General features: G+C 33.1%; 4 protein-coding genes and 1 long non-coding RNA gene across 8 annotated transcripts; 2 read left to right on the forward strand and 3 right to left on the reverse strand.

The window, feature by feature from the left end:
• Positions 1–3441: 3441 nt before the first annotated feature.
• LOC115878673 (peptidyl-prolyl cis-trans isomerase NIMA-interacting 4) lies at positions 3442–4497 on the reverse strand. Of its 2 annotated transcripts, none has more exons than XM_030895236.1 (3): positions 4408–4497; positions 3902–4009; positions 3442–3839 (listed from the first exon to the last, which is right to left on the reverse strand). In XM_030895236.1, exons 1-3 carry the CDS (start codon positions 4430–4432, stop codon positions 3529–3531), a joined length of 444 nt encoding a protein of 147 aa, XP_030751096.1. In that variant the 5' UTR covers positions 4433–4497; the 3' UTR covers positions 3442–3528. The 2 variants fall into 2 exon arrangements, with proteins under 2 accessions (XP_030751096.1, XP_030751095.1); XM_030895235.1 differs by having other exon boundaries at positions 4350–4413.
• On the forward strand, positions 4058–5775 carry LOC115878674. 2 transcript variants are annotated; one of them, XR_004049584.1, is made up of 3 exons: positions 4058–4123; positions 5447–5628; positions 5680–5775. It is a non-coding gene; the product is annotated as an uncharacterized LOC115878674 (long non-coding RNA). The 2 variants fall into 2 exon arrangements; XR_004049583.1 differs by lacking the exon at positions 4058–4123 and adding an exon at positions 5332–5387.
• Positions 5776–6209: 434 nt separating this feature from the next.
• On the reverse strand, positions 6210–7566 carry LOC115878678 (la protein homolog). The gene is made up of 2 exons (XM_030895240.1): positions 7141–7566; positions 6210–7084 (listed from the first exon to the last, which is right to left on the reverse strand). The coding sequence occupies exons 1-2, from the start codon at positions 7451–7453 to the stop codon at positions 6363–6365; spliced, it is 1035 nt and encodes a 344-aa protein (XP_030751100.1). The 5' UTR covers positions 7454–7566; the 3' UTR covers positions 6210–6362.
• A 154-nt stretch (positions 7567–7720) lies between these two features.
• Positions 7721–12738, forward strand: LOC115878675 (lysine--tRNA ligase). 2 transcript variants are annotated; one of them, XM_030895238.1, is made up of 5 exons: positions 7721–7862; positions 8051–9065; positions 9118–9437; positions 10308–10572; positions 12577–12738. In XM_030895238.1, exons 1-5 carry the CDS (start codon positions 7828–7830, stop codon positions 12664–12666), a joined length of 1725 nt encoding a protein of 574 aa, XP_030751098.1. In that variant the 5' UTR covers positions 7721–7827; the 3' UTR covers positions 12667–12738. The 2 variants fall into 2 exon arrangements, with proteins under 2 accessions (XP_030751098.1, XP_030751097.1); XM_030895237.1 differs by lacking the exon at positions 7721–7862 and adding an exon at positions 7869–7999.
• Positions 12739–13509: 771 nt separating this feature from the next.
• On the reverse strand, positions 13510–19042 carry LOC115878676 (myotubularin-related protein 9). Its single transcript, XM_030895239.1, has 7 exons — positions 18804–19042; positions 18274–18718; positions 17868–18143; positions 17526–17753; positions 15648–15872; positions 15396–15591; positions 13510–14235 (listed from the first exon to the last, which is right to left on the reverse strand). Exons 1-7 carry the CDS (start codon positions 18948–18950, stop codon positions 14055–14057), a joined length of 1698 nt encoding a protein of 565 aa, XP_030751099.1. The 5' UTR covers positions 18951–19042; the 3' UTR covers positions 13510–14054.
• Positions 19043–19150: the final 108 nt, after the last annotated feature.

Genomic DNA, 19150 nt, shown 5'->3' on the forward strand with positions numbered 1-19150 from the left:
TCCTTAGACCTAGCCAGAGCGCAAGAGGGGTCCCCTCTGGTGTGACGTCTCCAAGGTCAGTTTTCAAATTTTAATTTAAGCGCTCAGGCAGAATTTCTCATTTAAAAAAAGCAACGAAAGGGCTTTTCTCTGATTCAAAGAAGCCCTGATAGTTTTAAATAACTGTTTGTAGTTGAGGGTTGGAACCTTTGGTGTTACACAGCAAAATAAAAACACTAAATCACCACAATACACTAAAACACTTTTACTTTTACACTGGACGCGCGTTTCGCTAACCATGTTAGCATCATCAGCAGATGATTATAAACTAAAGTACAATCTTCAAGTTGAGCGTTTATATACTCGCTCAGTTGGCACCGAGTGGGCGTGGCAAAATCGAGCCAACCGAGTCGGAGCCCACTGAGCGTAACAGTTAGATTTCCGCCACTAGAGACTAGGACAAGTCTATGCGCCCAATTGTTTCGGCTGTAGGTTCTCCGACTTATAATTTGGCAAAATGGTTATCAAGGGAGTTCGAAAATTTACCTGATCATGAACCTTCTTTCTCAGTTAAAAATAATATTGAATTCATTAACAAAATTAAAGATATAACATTGCATGAAGGTGAAATTTTGGTCTCCTTTGATGTATCTTCGTTGTTCCCAAGTGTTCCAATTCCACATACTTTAGGCTACTTGAAGGAATTACTGAACGCAAATGGTCTCGACAACAAAACTGTGACTGAATATATTGAGCTTACATCGTTATGTATGAAACAAAATTGTTTTCAATTTAATAACAACTTTTTTGAACAGCGGGAAGGTACAGCAATGGGTAATCCATTGTCTCCATTTTTGGCTAATTTATTCATGAGCAGGTTTGAAGTGGAGGCTAAGAATCAGTTTGAGTATTTTCCAAGAGTTTGGTTTAGGTATGTGGATGATATTTTTGCTGTTTTTGACACACATTCAGACACCATAGATAATTTTATTTCTAAGTTAAATAATCGTTTTCCTTCCATTAAATTTACGCATGAAATTGAGAACAACGACAGATGTATTAGTTATTAGAAATACTAATAATTGCCTGGAATTTGATATCTATAGGAAAAATACGACCACACGCAGATATATTCCTAATGAATCACATCATAGTGTTGAACATAAAATGGCTAGTTTAAATTTCTTAGTTCATAGATTACTTAGTTTTCCACTTTCCAACGAAAGATATGAAACAGAAAGAGATTACATTAGGAATGTAGCTGAGTGTAATGGATATTCTCCTTCACTAGTTGATAAATTAATTAAAAAACGTAGGTATAGGTTAAAGATTTCTGAAAATTCGACTTTTGAAGTGGAGAAAGATACGTCTAAGTATTTTTCGATACCGTTTGATAGAGAGTTATCCCGTGGTCTAAAAGGAATTTTTAAGAATGTCAAATATAAACTTGTGTATAGTGCTAATAATAAATTACAACAATTATTAGGTAATCCAAAAGATAAAACAAACTGGAAAGGTCGGGTATTTATGAAATTTTTTGTAAAGATTGTAATCAGAAATATGTTGGGCAAACTAGAAGATCAATATTAACTAGATTTAAAGAACATCTAGCTCAGATAAGATATAGTAGACCGGATAAATCTTGCTTTGCCGAACATAATGTTTATAAAGAACACTGTATAGATCTTAATAATTTAAAATTAATTAAACAAGTCTCAAATTACAGGCAATTAAGATGCATATGAAAGCATCAGAATTAATAAATGTAAAGATAGTATGAACAGAGTCAACGGTCCAATTCCTTCAAGTTCTTTGTTCCTACTACTCTAGTGGCGGAAATCTAACTGTTACGCTCAGTGGGCTCCGACTTGGTTGGCTAGATTTTGCCACGCCCACTCGGTGCCAACTGAGAGAGTATATAAACGCTCAACTTGTAGATTGTACTTTAGTTTATAATCATCTGCTGATGATGATAACATGGTTAGCGAAACGCGCGTCCAGTGTAAAAGTAAAAGTGTTTTGGTGTATTGTGGTGATTTAGTGTTTTTATTTAACTGTTTGTACCATTATCATAATCATACATATTATCGAATAATCGATTTATCGATGTTTTTATTTATTCAAATATTTTTATTTATTGATTTATCCATTTACCGATTTATTGATTTATCAATTTATAGATTTCTCGATTTATGGATTTATCGATTTATCAGTTTACCGCAACCAAACCTAGGTCAGTTTTCAAATTATAATTTAAGCGCTCGGGCTGAATTTCTCATTTAAAAAAGCAACGAAAGGGCTTTTCTCTGTTTTAAGGAAGATCTGATAGTTTTAAGATTTATCAATTTATCGATTTATTGATTTATAGATTTATCGATGTATTGATTAATCGATTTATTGATTTTTTAATTTATTGATTTATCGATTTATTGATTTATGGATTTAAATTAAATTTGTTTTTCCTTAATGTTTCTTCAAGCCAACTAAAATTGATTGACTGGAAATAAATTTTTTTCTCGGTATTTTATCAAGACGATGAAAAATATGACGTCTCCTAGGTCAGTTTGCAAATTTTAATTTAAGCGCTCAGGCAGAATTTCTCATTTAAAAAAAGCAACAAAAGGGATTTTCTCTGTTTTAAGGAAGATCTGATAGTTAGTTTTAAGTAACTGTCTGACAAATTTAATTTAAGTTAGAGGAAAAACAAATTTAATTTGAATCGATAAATTGATAAATCAAGCCAACTAAAATAAGAACTGAAACGATAAATCAATAAATCATAAATAAATAAATGTATTTCATTTATAGACTTACTCTGACTTACATCCATCCCAAAACTGAAGATAGCAAAGTTAAAAGTTTGATACGAACAGTTACGTTATATTTTTCATCGTCTTGATAAAATTACCGAAAAGAAAATTAATTTCCAATTCTTATTTCAGTTGGCTTGAAGAAACATAGGAAAAAACAAATTTAATTTAAATTCATAAATCGATAAATCAATATATCTATACCAAATATATATATATGTAAACACATTTTTAAGACATTTTAAGAATCGTTATTCGGATTTGATTGAAATTTTGGGTGACTATATGTTTTGCTAAGTAGTTTATAGAGGTAAATTGTGTCTAATGAACTTGATTCCAAAAATACGAAGTAGTTCTAAGTCCACGGAATATTGGGACACCCTCTATATGTTTCATTTATCAGATAAATAGGTAGTTAAACTAAATAGGTAAATCATTTATACAGCTTGATAACTGGAAAGTTATAAGTTTTTATGCTTAGAGTGTTATGCTTCTTCAATTATTGGTATGGTTTAACAAAAGCAAAATAAAAACACTAAATCACCACAATACACCAAAACACTTTTACTTTTACACTGGACGCGCGTTTCGCTAACCATGTTAGCATCATCATCAGATGATTATAAACTATGGTTTAAATAAAACTCCCAAGTAAATAAGTAATCAAATTTATATATTTACAATAAAAAATCATACACTCAGCCTTTTAACAAATAAAATACCTTAATACAAACATTCATTACTTCTTTCCTTCAACCATAATAATATGGTAACCGAACTTAGTTTTAACAGGAGGGTCCGTGTAAATAGGATTATTGACGGAGGAAATAGGCAAAGCAAATGCAGCTTCTTGAAAGGGGCCCACCATCGAGCCTCTGGTCATCCAACCCAAGTCACCCCCTGACCTAGCCTTGTCCTCGCTATAAGCTGCAGCTACCTCAGGAAATTTCTGTCCCGCCTTAAGTTTTTCTAGGGCTTCGAGGCATTTACCTTGTTTTTCGCAGAGAATATGTCGGACTTTTACAGCCGTACCGCCTTTCTTTTCCTTTCCTATAATAAACAAATCGATAAAACTCTTCAAATGGTCTTGTAAGCTTAAAATAATCACTTGCCCTTTTCTTCAGACTCTGAACTTTTTCCTGGTTTTGAACCTGCCTTTGCATTTCCCTTTTTTGGGGCCATAATACAATATTTTTTATTTTTGAATATTCCTATATCTTCTAAAAAAGTAAGGTTAAAATTTTATTTGTGATTTTATTATTGTAAAGCTACAGATTAAAACACTCTGTTAAAACCGTTAAAATTCTCTGGGAATTCGAAAAAGCCAAAAACAGGTAAAAATACAATTTTGGTATTAAACATATTTGAATCGCCCTGTGTATCTATTTAAAAATTAAAATTATTGAAAAAAGTAACAAAAAACATTCCCAAAGTTTATAACTTGTGTATGTGTTTTGTGGTTTATTGTGGTTTATAACTCCAAGCATTTACAGGGTGAATCGCAAGCGTCGCCTCTCCGACTAGACGAATCTTAACAACCCCATCTGTAAACGATGGTACCTGAGAATGCGGAATTTCGTGGTAGAATTGACCGGCGCCTCGTCATCATTTAGACTACCTTGACAGATATCCTGTGCAGACATCGTACGACTGCAAACAATTCCTAACAACAACTCAAGAGGGCTAGATTATAGAAGTGTCTAGTCCTAGCAGTCAACTATTAAGCTTGACCAATCAGGTTGGTTAGCGTGGTTATTTGGAGTGTGTTAAGGTGCGTATTCATTATCCGAACGAACGAACGAACGAACGAACGAACGAACGAATGAAAGTGCGGTATATTTGGACGGGGACTGAACGCATGCGGCCGTTCGTTCGTTCGTTCGCTCGACCATCCGTTTCGAGTCGGTACATCAAAGGCGTTCGCCAACAAATGCCTCCGGTCTTCTCGTGCGGTCCTATCGTGCGGTCCCCGTCCATACCACTAGCGAACATTCGTTCGTTCGTTCGTTCGTGCGGATAATGAATACGCACCTTTAATTCATTCGAGTTTGTCAAAAACTCTAACGTGATTGGTCGGGCTTAACAGTTGCCTGCTAGGGCTAGACACAAGTTAAATTATGGACTGGCCAGTTCCCCCTGCGAGTTCCCCTGGTTCCCATAACGTCGAATTCCTCAAGCGCCAGAAAGTTAGGAAGAGTTTACATCGCACGCCGCGTCTGCGAATCCCAAATGATTTTCTTTTGTTTTTTATATAAGTACTTATTTTATGTCGGGATTGAGCGGTGAGATATTAAGGCAATGATAAAATCAAAAGTGTTTTACTGGTTGCCTGGTAGTTGTAAATTTAAAAATTATATTTTTTTCTTTAAAAATACCTACCAATTAATTATATATAGTATATATATAGGTATATCATAGCATTAAAAAAAAAATGATTTCGTAGCAATACCGTATAACATTCTCTGTATGAAAATTAATTTTAAAATAAATTTTAATAGCGTTTTACCCTGGTTTTACCGATTATTGGAAAATAACGGTCAATTTGCGGTCAATGCATTATTTTGACAGTCCTATTTTAAACGGAGTGTTTAAAGAAAAGTGAAAAATAATGTGAAATTGTTATATTTTGGTACTGAATTTGGCTTTAAATGTTTTAGATATATCCAGAACGATAATATACACAGTACAAGGTATTAAAAGTGATTTGAATCATCGTGATATTGACCGTTAAACGACCCGTAGTATGTCCAAATGTTCAGAAGATGTTCTGAGTTGTTTTCAGAGAGAATTAATCAATATTTTTATCAAACAGGTCTGCAGTGAAACAGTTTTTATTATGGTAAGGTAATAATAATGGAAATATCTCTTTCTATCAGTGTTTAATTTGCAGTAAAGAGCCTTAAGATATATTTGTTGTGTAGGGTCGCGTCAAACTTGCAGAGACTTATTTAAGAAATAGAAAGTACTTACCTTGTCCTGTATTTTTATTTTGGAGACTGTGTATCTAGTGTTTAAAAAATATGAAGCTCCTACAATCTACAATTGTATAGTCCTCCGACAAAGGAGTCAATATTTCATAATTTTCAATATTATTTGTATGTTTTGTATTATCTTTTGTTTGTTTGTTTGTGTACCTTGTTTTTTTTTTACTTTGTTTGTTAGTTTACCTTTGTCTACAAATTGAAAAAATTTTTGACAATAAAGGCATTTATTTATTTATTTAAAGGATACACCGCAAGACAAGATTCCTAGAACCTCATCCAGTATTTTGTGAATACTTATATACTCTTTTTTTATTATCCTGTGTAATGTGACCTGTGTAAATACTATTGTATGGCAACATCAATAAATGATTTTGAATACTTTGATCTTATGACAATAAAGCATTTTTTATTATTATTATTAATAAAACCAACAATAAATTCTCCTAAAACTTTTATTAAAAATACAATAAAGGGTTAAATATTGTTATTAGATTAAAATGTACATTTTAAATAACATTATTATAACAGTCATAACATTAAAAAGTAATCAAACTTACATATGTATATTCACTTGTATGTACCAAATAATCTACTCTTTTTTAACAGATTTAGAATTCCGACCGCCATGCTTATAGTTTCCTTTTCTTTTCTGGCCGCCCTTGTTCTGTTTCATATGCTGTCGCCTCTTAACAATCTCTTCCGACGTTTTCTTCAAATGTTTTTCCTCCTCTTCGCCCTCCAACACCCGCAATTTCAGCTTGACCTCGTCACCGATTTCAAGTTCGCCATTTTCACCCAGCCCCTTAACAAAGTCAGCGGCGTTGTTCTCTTTGGCAAACCGAATAAAACCTTCCTGGTCTCCTTTTTGGAAGTCAATATATACCACTTCTATATCTTCATTGACTTCTTTTACCTTAGCTTTTATTTCTTCTCTGGATAGTTGCATATTCTCGGTGAGACTAGCAAAATGGGCTGTGGCACCTAATGGGAATTCTAATTTTGTTGCCTGTTCTTTTACAATTGCTTCCTTTCGGTCACTTTGCTCTTTCTTTTTCTCCTGGATGATTTTTTTCTTTTCTTCATAGTAAACGTTCTGCATTTTCCTTATTAATTCGGTCTCTTTGTATTTAAGGCTTTCGAGTTCAACAAACTTTTTGCAAGCTTCTAATTCCTTGAAAACTATGAAGCAGGAGCCCTTGAACTGATGCTCTTTTTGTGTTCGACGAATGACTGATTCGAGTGGGCCATATGGTTCCAAAAAGGCTATGATGTTGTCCAGAGTTTCATCTAGTGGAAATCCCTTCGCGTAAGCTACAAAAAAAGATAGTTATTACAAAGTCCTCAGGTTACCAAAGACTTGCTTTTACCTGATCTTTCTCTAAGGGTTTTGATAAATTCTTCGTTATTTTCTGGCAGTGGCTTCTCTGGATTTCGTCTAACTTTGCTTTTATCCTCATTTAGCACGACTATTTTATTTTCGGACTTCTCCACGGCTTCAGCTATCACTTTAGCGTCATTGGAAATGCTTGCGAGGCGATTGAATTTCAGCATTACCTCTATAGGTACCCAGCCATCATCTTCTTTGATCTGTTCCTGTAAAAACTTATCCCTTGGAAGGTTTATATCACCAAAGTAGTATTCTATTTGCTTGATTATTTTCTGTTCTAGATCGTTTGCCATCGTTAAAAACAATTGTTTAAATAGAAATTGTTATACACGTGGTTGGAGTGCAATATAAACAGTCGGCAAATGAAAAATGCAAATAAGTGTGCATAACCTAAAAAATTAATTGCAGTCAGTGTTGCCAATGCCATTGAGATGGAAATCGATATCGGTCATATATTTTATATATGATGTCTTTGACTTAGTATCGATACGTCTTGATATTTTTATTTCGCCCAGTCCTAGTTTTATCTGTCAGCTGTTAACGTCATGTTACCGTCTTCGTCAGCTGTCAGTTTCAAAATGTCAAAAGGTCTCAACGTGGTTTTTCGCCGGATGGTGGAATTTTTCGAATTACACTTTTATTTTGATTATAATAATATTTTAAAAGAATGGGCGACGTCGATAGTCAGAAACTATCAAAAAAGTAAGTTTTCTTCTTTTTAACACGACATTTTAAAATACAAAAGCCATTCCAAGTTCTGTAAATATGATGCAAGGACTGAATATTTTTAGAAAGCGACTGCTTTCGAACGTTTTAGCCCGTCCTAATTTGTTTAAACGGTAGGTGAAGCACGTCTCACTTAAATTTAATATACCCGCTTTTATTTTCAGTGAGCTGAAGCGAAGACTGAAGGCTGAACAGAAGGCCAAGGAAAAAACCGAAAAAGCAGCCGCTGCTCCACCCGTCAAGACCGAAACGGTTAAAAAAGACCTGGAAGACATCAGTCCGAACGAATATTATAAGTTAAGAACAGCCGCTGTAGCAAATTTAAAGTCTATGGGAGGTGACCAGCATCCGTACCCTCACAAGTTCCACGTTTCAACGTCTTTGACCGAATTTATCGAGAAATACTCCACGCTAAAAGAGGCCGACATTTTAGAAAATGATAAACTTAGTGTTGCCGGTCGTGTTCACGCGATTCGAGCCTCAGGTGCTAAACTAATCTTCTACGATTTGCGCGGTGAAGGCACCAAACTCCAGGTGATGGCCACGGCTAAATATTTCGAAAGTGAAGCAGCATTTTTAGAAGACACTGATAAAATTAGAAGGGGCGACATAATCGGTGTTGAAGGAATGCCAACAAGGACTAAAAAGGGTGAACTTTCTATTATTCCTACCCGAATTAAGTTACTCTCTCCCTGTCTGCATATGTTACCCCATTTACATTACGGTCTTAAGGATAAGGAGACCCGCTTCAGACAGCGGTATCTTGATTTAATCTTGAACAATAACGTAAGGAAGATTTTCGAAATCCGAGCCAAAATTATAGCATACATAAGAAAGTTTTTCGATGGGTTAGGATTTTTAGAGGTGGAAACGCCTATGATGAATATGATAGCGGGCGGTGCAACAGCTAAACCATTTATTACACATCATAACGAGCTTCATTTAGATTTATTTATGAGAATCGCGCCAGAATTGTACCACAAAATGCTGGTGGTTGGTGGTATGGATCGGGTTTATGAGATAGGAAAACAGTTTAGGAATGAAGGTATTGATTTAACTCACAATCCTGAGTTTACGACATGTGAATTTTATATGGCGTATGCGGATTACAATGATGTGATTACTATTACCGAGACTCTGTTGTCGGGTATGGTGTACAGTATTCATGGCACTTACAAGGTACGATTAAGCATATAATAAGATTTTTTTATGTGACAATGTCTGTTTCTAGATCAAATACCATCCAGATGGTCCGGAGGGTGACGAATACGAAATAGACTTTACTCCTCCCTTTAAAAGGATTCCCATGATTCCTACGCTGGAGAGGGAGTTAGATACAAAGTTTCCCCCTGCCGAAGACTTGAATAGCGATAAGGCGGCGGCGTTTTTGAGCGATTTATGTATCAAGCACAATGTGGAGTGTCCGGCGCCCAGGACATCGGCCAGGCTGTTGGATAAGTTAGTGGGAGAGTTTATAGAAGAGCGATGTATTAATCCGACGTTTATTACGGAGCATCCTCAAGTAATGAGTCCACTAGCAAAATGGCACAGGTAAAATACGTTTTTTTTTAATAATCAACTTAAAAATTTAGGTATTTCAAAGATTTTTCTGTAAAATTTTCAGGTAAAAATATTTAAAAATATTTTCACTGTGAATCAAAATTGTATGTTTACTTTAAAAGTGCATTTTTTTATATAGAATGATGTATATTTTTTTGTTCAGTTGATTTCTCCTAAAATTGCTATTGCAATTTTTTTTATAAAATTGCAATCTATATTTTTAACTAATTTAATCATTTTCTCCGCTATTTGAAGAAGAATAAGTACCTTTTATTTGTCTTTCACCTTTTTTTTACTTAATAAATACAAATACGATTGATTTGATTGACCCAGCTGAAATAATTATAAGAAAATTAATGAATAAACATTGACTTTGGATAATAAAATAATTTATGTAGACAATAGGCTGGGATAAAAAACTGCGGTCGTTTGTGTCCCAAAATACAGGGTGTTTGATATGAAATAGTGGTAAAAAACATATAGATTTGATTCACCCTCTGAATACCACGCAATAAAGTGTATTTTAGTGTAATTTAGATTTGAAAAAGACATTATTAAAAAGAATAGAAAGAAGAAATAAGTTTAACAGAAGTTTAAGATTTAATTGGTATAGAATATAGCTCAGTATTCTATTTAAAAATGTAGTGTTTATGTTAGTGGCAAAAATATATATCCTGTAGGTATAAACTGATATGAAGTTTTCTTGAACACTCTTTCAGTTTAAAATATTCATTTTTGTAGTTTGATTTCACTGATATAGTCTTTTTGTTACACAAACATTTTTTATAAATGAATTAAGTACTTTATAGATTTTTTTTATTCTTAGTATTCAACATTTTTTCTTTTTCATATATATTCTAGATCTATCCCAGGCCTGACTGAACGTTTCGAACTATTTGTCATGAAAAAGGAGATTTGTAACGCCTACACGGAACTGAACGATCCGATGGTGCAGAGGCAGAGGTTCGAGCAGCAAGCGGCAGACAAAGCTGCGGGAGACGACGAAGCTCAACTGGTGGATGAAAACTACTGCACGGCACTGGAGTACGGACTACCGCCCACCGGTGGGTGGGGCTTGGGCGTCGACCGACTCACTATGTTCTTAACGGACAACAATAATATCAAAGTGAGTAAAACTCGCAAAAAAAAGAATATAAAAATAATCTGTCATTTTAATTCACGGGCAAATTGTATTTTTTATGTAGTCTGTCGAAATCTTTCCTGATTCGTCGAACAGACTTTAACTGCTTTAAGCTTGCTTTGCTTGTATTGATACTCATAAAAATCATCCATATAGCGCTTGTAATTCAAACAAATGGCATTAGACCAGGTGTATAAATAACGTTTCAGGTCAAGCTTTACCATATCCCAGAAGTGGAGTTTTTAATTTTTTTTTCTTGTTTTTTGGCTACTTAAAACAGTTGTTTTTTAAAGTTACTTATGTTTTCTATTCAATAACCTTAATTTTGTAGAACAAAAACTGCTTTAAAAATTGGTACCGTTTTTTTTTCTTCAAAAACGTTTCTAATGGCAATATCATGAAGGCTTCTCAAAAACACCTCTAATTTTAAACTCTGCAATCTTTCAGAAACATTTTTTTTTCTTTTTTGTGAACCACCTGTATACCTGTTTTTTTCACAGCTAACTTTCTTCCAATCTAACTTAATATACAGGTCGATCCGAACTGAAACTTCGGTAGCATATTCTGCAGATAAAAATGAGTAAAAAAGTTCAAATAAATGTATGTCTGAAAATGCTTAGTTTCGGAGATAGAGGGTGCAGAAGTTTCATTTTTATTTCAAATAATTTCTGTAGTAACGTCGATATTCGAATAAAAATTGATGTCTGGGAGTTTTTTGACATGAGAAATTTAATTTTGATATCAATATGACTCCTATTTGTAGGACGCGTCACATACATGTGCTTTAACTGTTTTGAAAAGTAAAAGTTGATAACTTTTCGTTCGTACCTGTAACTTGTATAGAACTACAGAGTGAAAAAAATATACATTTCTTTGATTTTTTACGTAAAAAATGAAAATGTAAAAAATTTATACAGTTCCGACCACCCTGTATAACCTGTCCAACGACAGTAACAGTTTAATAAGTAACTAAATATTTTGAAAATATTGTTTAAAAAACTTTTAACTATAGTCTGTCCAGCGGGAGAATCCCTAACAGTGACAGATATATTTGTCACTTTAATTCACAGGTAAATCTTATTTTCCGAAATTTTTTGAAAGTCTGTCGAAATCTTCCCTGGCTTATTGGACAGACTATAGGTGCTTTTAGGGCTCGAACACACTGCCGACCAGGTCGCACCGGCCAGGCCGCAGCTACCTCTAAAACCATTAAATCAAATGATACCGCGCACACTAACGTCCTGGCCGTCCGTTGGTCCGCTTGTTGCCAGTTTTCTTCCAAATTAATAATTTTTCAGATGAAATCCCTCAAATTCAACGCACAATATTTTATTTTCTATAAGAGTGTTTTAGTGTAGTTTTTGCACAAGTGCAGAAAATTCAAAGAAATAGTATACAGACTGGATCAAAGGGAAACTTAAATCTAGTCCCTTAAAATACTGTTTTTGTCCTTTATTGATATAATACTGAAAATCTCACGAGTTACATGTCTCACTCTACACATATTAAATTACATAGACGTAGGATGTAGAATATTCTGTTATGAAACGACTGATGGAATAGCAGGCATCGCGGATTTGAAAAGCATGGAAATAACGACGTTCTCTTATAGTCGGTGTTGGAGATTTTACTTACTCCATTTACCACACCAGTATTTATTAACGAAAAATTCAAGAATATTTTAAATGCATTATTTAATATTAGAACATTTAATAAGCTCATGAATAGCAACTTCGCTTTTTAGTTAACTGGGATATTTTAACATTTCTGAAACAATATTTTCTAATTGGTAAAACGTAAAAAATCGTTAGATCTGACAACTCTGTTGAAACTGGTCGTTCATCTAGCTGCAGCTATAAACGCAATATATCCGGCCGGCCGACGGCCAGGTCGTTGCGACCTGGTCGTCAGTGAGTTAGAGCCCTTAAGATTAGGAACAATCAATTTTTGAGAACAGAATATTTGAGCAGTTTCTTTTCTTTTATATAGGAAGTATTACTGTTCCCTGCCATGAAACCAGACGATCCCAACAAGAACAAAGAAACCGAGAACGATCTTGAAGAACAGGAAAAGAAATAAAACTAAAAGGTTTACTTTAAGTATTTATTTTATTAAGTATTTTTGAGCAAAAAAATATATTTATCAAAATTACACTGGGTTTTTTTTGGTATCGAAAAATATATAAACGTATGCAAAATATTCGTTAAAATACACTTAACATTGCAACATGTGTTTACCAAGTTATCGACTTATAAATAAAATTGTGGTTTCGCTACAAAATTGTTTTGTATTTAATAAATTGTATAAAGATAATAATAATAATAATAGGAATACACGCGTAAGTACTGGAGACAATGGTGAAGATAAAGAAAAATAATAATACTGAACTAAATAACAGCATGTAAACAGTTGCATTTAATAATTGTAAATATTCAGAATATATATTTTGTATACAAGTTTAAATAAAATAAATTAAGGTTTAAACGTCACAAATACATGTATGTCATCAACGTCAAAAAGTCTTCTCTAATGACTAGGTTTATGACATTTGTATAGTCTGTCCAATGAGAGGATCCATGACAGTGGCAGATGTCATTTTATCACTTTAATTTACGGACAAATTGTATTTTCTGTCATTTTTCTTGGTTGTCGCCTGTCAAAGTCATCCTAGCTCATTGGACAGACTTTATAATCATTTTTCGATTATTTTAATAATACAGGGTTGTTCACCACATACCACACGGAGTATTGTAGCTAAACGATTTATTTCAATCGTGGAATCTAAAAATAGAATAATATACAGGGTGTTCCATTTAAAAGAATACAATAATTATAATATTTTTTACTTTTGGGACACTCTGTATCTTGTAAAATTATTTTTAAATTGTAGCTCTAATAGTCCTTCAACGAACCCAAAACTTTCAATTCGTTAAAATCTAATCGTTTAGTTACAATACTCTGTGTCGTATTTGGTGAACAACCCTGTATACTAGGGATAACATTTTTATATCGATTTTTTCTAGTTATCGATATTTAAGTACCACACTAATTTCATGAATAAGGTATTTTGTCATGTTTTTAAAACGTTTTTTACTTTTTAGAAAAATTTGTCTAAAATTAGAGAGCACACTAAACTCACTAGTAAATAATTAAAATATAGTCTGGTCCAGCGAAAGAATATACAGATTATGACAGTTATTGTAGTTGTTTGTCATTTTTATTCGAAAGTAGATGAATGACTATGAAAATTAGAGATGGAAACTACATATCGACATTTTTAAAATGTCGATAATTTAACAAAAAAAAATTACAAATAACACAATTGATGATTCACGTGTAACTTTTTAGTTTGTTTTAAGTTATATACATAAAAATCATATATAATAAAGATAAAATTTTGATACATAAATAAAAGAAAATCAGGTAATCAGATCTAAGCGTAACACATACATATTTACTTATACAAGTTAAATGTGATCAGAGAGATCATCGTCTTCAATTTCCAAAGACAAACTTTGCAGTTCTTTCTGCAAGTCCAACAACTGCCTCCTCATCCTTATAACCGTGCTTCTGAGATCCTTATCGCCTTGGATCAGATGATTTATTTTCAATATGGCGATTTTCTGGTATTTTTGGTCGATCACCCACCTGAATCACCATCAAAAAATAAAATAACTAAGTTAAATAATATATTTTTGCGTTAACGCGGCAACGTAGCTACTCCACAGAGTAAACCGGCGGCTCTCAAAATGTAAACAATTTTTTAAACTGTATGAAAACCCTGTATATTAATTTGACTAATTTAATTTTTTAAATTTGTAGCTATACTACAATTTATTAGACAAAATTTCCTATTTTTAGAGTATTATATTTTTTTGTTCAGTAACAATTCTTTATACAGAGTGTTCCTTAATGACTTGCTTTAAAGGGGCGACTCTTGGACCAATTTTAAGAAGAAAAAAATCATATGAACGAATGCCTTACACATCTTAACTCTTGAGATACAGGATGGTGAAATTTTCTAAAAAAAACTTTTCATAATAATTCGGAAGGTATTATATGGGTATTATAAATATTTTTAAGAAATTTGAAGGAACACCCTGTATATTAAAATAACGATTACAATTAATTTCAAATAAACCCCTTTTTACCCTTTTGGAGCCTACCATACCAACAGGTATGGTAGGCTCTTAAGATCGGCAAAAAAACAGTTTTTTTAATTTCACTCAAAATGAGTTATCTACATATATAAAATGCTAATGTTTATCTGAGTCGTCTCTACTGAAGTAACGACTTGCTCTAGAAAGTTGCTTTTTTTTACTAAAAGATAGCTAATTGGCTCTTCTAAAAACTGTCGTCGCCGGATTTTTTGTTTTTCATTTAATTAAAAAAAAAATAAAAAGTATTTTTTTCCCCTTATGTCGTGGCGGATGCGCCAGGCTTCAACTAGTTTGGGTCATAAATGACCTAAAACAAAATATTTTCATGGTGTCTGTCCGTCTGTCTGTAACACGATAACTCAAAAACCGCTAAACCGATTTTAACCAAATTTGGCACAAAAATACTGTGGCACCCGAGAATTTGGCCATTAGTTTTTGGTGGGGGTGGGGGTTGGTAAGGGGGTATGGGAGTGGGTTAAAAATTTTAAAAAATCGTAACTCCAAAATTACAGTAGCTAGCGAAACGCGGTTTTCAATTTAAAATTAGGAATAATATTTGCAACAAAATTTGTAATAATATCAAAATCAGTCAAAGTCGCAGTTTTTTTTAATTTAATTTTCATCACTAGATAAACATATTTTTCTTACCTAAGGTACAATTCGTTCCACAGTACTAAACTAACAGGTGCTATACTAGGCCATATTGCCGCTTTGTTCGGTTCATAGATGGGATTTAGAAAGTTCGTTATAACGTCCGGCCTGTTTAAGTACGACCAAAAACTAGTAGTACCCTCGGAAAGCTTTAGTTCTTGTCTGTCAAATTCCGAATTTCCTACAAACGTACCTAAAAAATAACGTTAAATAAAACTAGCTTCATAAAGAATGGGTTTAAAAAATTACCGAAATTACTGTAATAGGAATTTTCGAAAATAACTATCAGCAACTGGGTGGTAAACTCAAAACTCGAGGCGAACTGATTGTGCAGCTGATGAATGCAGTCCAGGAACAACAGAAACGTCGGCTGTTGATTTTTCGTTCTCGAAGTGGAGTAACAAAATTTGGAATGTCTCGTTTGGAACGGATGGCCTGCCTGAAGCCATTCCCTTTCTATTAAAGCCTGAAGCCCTAAAAAATTTATATACAGGGTGGCGCACTTTATTCGCCTTCGGTTGATTATACGAAAATGGAAAGATGTAGAAACAAAATATTTTATGGGTATACGTGGGGAGACAATGTGCACAATTTAAAATTATTTTGAAACATACAGGGTTGTTTCACAACTAAGATCAATAACAAAGTTGTATTTTTTCTTATGGAACAGCCAGTATTTTATTTCATTTTTGGATTCTTGGGCCCAAAAAAAGGTATAAAATATGTTTAAAATCTTTGGTTTTTGAAATATTTAAAGATATTTAAATATGCATGCTACAAGAGGGTGGATTATTAAGACCCTATATATTGCTTTTCAGAATAATTTTTTGTGCTGAGTTTAAAGATAGAGGAATAAGCTTTACTGACAAATTTTATTGCTTTTGTTATTTATACAAGATTACCAAAAATTGCTGATCTATTTTAACTATTTATTTCACATAAAAACTTCGTTATTTCAAATATAACACCCTGTATTTTTTAAAATAAATCGTGGCAGATTCAAATGCTCTTTCAAATTATATTAGGATTTCCTATACCTATCTAGCTCAGATTTTGAATAAAAAGCGATTTTTCAATAAAATGGCAATCAGGATGGCTGGTGGCTGACAGTTAGTAACTATTTTCAAAACCGACATTAGTTAATTATGGATATTATTATTTAGATTTATAACAGTTTACTAAAATTTACCTACAATAGTTTAATAAGTATGAAGAAAAATAAAGCAGTATCTGCTGGCGGAACGAATGGATATGTTACTAGTAATTTATTTTGTGAGGAAAATTGCTTCTTGGCCTCAAGGGCTCAAAGATATCCAAATAGGAATCTTCCTGATAAGCGTTCCTTTGAAAAACTACTTATCCTATTTCGCAGAGCTGGTAGTGTGTTTTATAAAAAAAACCTATTAGGCAGAAACCTGTCGTTGGAAGTGAAGAAAATGAATTTGCCATAATTGGCTCTTTTATAGACAATCAAAAAAATAAATCAAAGAACTACTTCATTCTTCTTGATAAAATGATAAATACATATTTGATAAATATTATCTATTAAACTATTGTTGGTAAATTAAATAAAAGTAAACTGCTAGAAATTTAAATAAAGTCCATAAACTAATTTCGATCTTGAAAATAGCTACTAACTGTCACTAGAAACTTGCCATAATGACATCAGCCCTCTTGGTTGCCATTTTATTGAAAAATTGCTCTTTATTCAAAATCTGGGCTAGACAGGTATAGGAAACCCTAATATAGTTTGAAAGAGTATTTGAATCTGCTTATGCAAAACAGATATTTAAAATAGACCAGCAATTTTTGATACCCCTGTATACATTAAACGAAGCAATCAAATTTTTCAGTAAAGTTTATTTTATTTTGTGTCCAAGGATCTAAATATGAAATAAAATACCAGGTGTTCCATAAGAAAAAATATAACTTTGGTGTGCTTCTTAGTTCTGACATACCCTGTACATTTCAAAATAATTTTAAATTATGCACATTGCCTTCCCACATATACCCATAAAATATTTTGTTTCTACATCCTGTACACATTTCTTAATAGTTGTTTTTTACAGGAGCTGTAGTACCTCTATATTTACTTATTTCTCTATAGAAAATTAACAAACAACTTACCTCTAACTGTTCTACAATCGGGATTTAAGATCACTTGTGCTATAGATGTCACCAATAGAGTTGCGTCCAGACCTGAAGACCCGTGAACCAACACGGAAGCGCCATCTTTATCCAGACATTGCGCCACCAAACAGGCGGTACTCAAAAGGTTTTGAACGTGCGTTAACCAATGGCTATTCTCCAGTCGGGACAGCCATTTGTCCGTCGATATTTGTTTATCGTAACAAGCTATAAAAACAATTTTTTTTAAATGTAAACACCCTGTATGAAAAATTGTGACATTAATTGGGCACTGAAAACTTCGTCATTTAAATATATATTAATAAAGAAATATCTAAATACCTTCCATCAGTCTACTAAAATGATCTAAAAGCGACCCATCACATTTAACCAGTTTATCCAAATTCTTAAATATTTTCTTCCACTGTGTATAGTGTCCGTCGGGTTCGGTACCACCCCCTTTACTTTTACTGTGACTGACTAAATTAGGACTTCTCGTATCAATGATGTATCCCTTTTTATTCGGTCCTAGTACTGCATTTAAAATTTTCTCATCAGCCCTGGACCTTTTATTATTGTTATTTAACAGTGGTTGACTGGATCTCAATAAAACTGCACCTAAATAAATATAACGAATCTATAGTAACTATAATAAGTTTTTTATTTCAGTGTTTGATACCCTGTAGTATTGAACATTGAAGTTTGGTAAACTATTTTTCTTGAATCCTGTATATTAAATTGAACTTACCATTTTCGTGCCTGTAACTGAGAATAGGAAACCTTCCACCTTCACGAAAACTGGCCGCTGTCACTATAGTATTATCGTCGATACATTTAGGAACAATCAACACAGAACTGTAAGTTTTAGACACTGTGTAATTCTTGTTAATGTGCGATATCCTCCACTCATCTGTAGCAAGTAACTTTGCAAATTCAGTCTCAGGCCTAAATAATGTAAATCCATCCTCTAATATATTGTACATCGGTCTATAGAAAAAGGCATAAGATAATTCTGGTTTTTGTAGGTTTGATAATCTTTCTATCGAAGTGTACACATTATGATAGTCTTGTGTGTTTGCTATGTCTAATTGTAAGTGCCTGAAGTCTTTACATTTTAGTACGATGGTTCCTCCGTTCTGTACAGGTCCTGAAGTTGGTTTCTTTTCTATCGAATCGATAGCTTGAATAAGCAACTAAAAAATAGATATAACGCTACAGATTTTATTCAGAGAAATAGTTTAAAGCTTTCCAAAGCCTTTCCTAAGTAAAATTACGTACCCACAACTCTTGAACGTTATCTTTTCTAGTGCTAAGTATCAAATGGTGTCCAGTGATGCACAACGTCCCGTCGATGGGATCGTGAAAAGGACTGTGCAGAATAACTCCGTCTAGCTTGGGAGTCGTGATCAAGTCTGCAAATTCCATAATTTCGCTCTAAATTCAGCGCAAAAATCCATTAAAAATTTGTATATTTGGCATATTTAAGTGAGGTTAACTGCACCAAAGAAAAAAAAGTCAATAAAAATCTGACGTATGACCATAGATTAATAAAAAATTTGACGTACTATCGAGCTAATAAGCATGTAGTCGGATCGAATATTTTATTTTAAATAATTTTAAATTCT

The sequence above is a fragment of the Sitophilus oryzae genome, unplaced genomic scaffold (genome assembly GCF_002938485.1).
Source record: "Sitophilus oryzae breed Bouriz unplaced genomic scaffold, Soryzae_2.0 scaffold_1521_pilon_pilon, whole genome shotgun sequence".
Taxonomy (NCBI): domain Eukaryota; kingdom Metazoa; phylum Arthropoda; class Insecta; order Coleoptera; family Curculionidae; genus Sitophilus; species Sitophilus oryzae.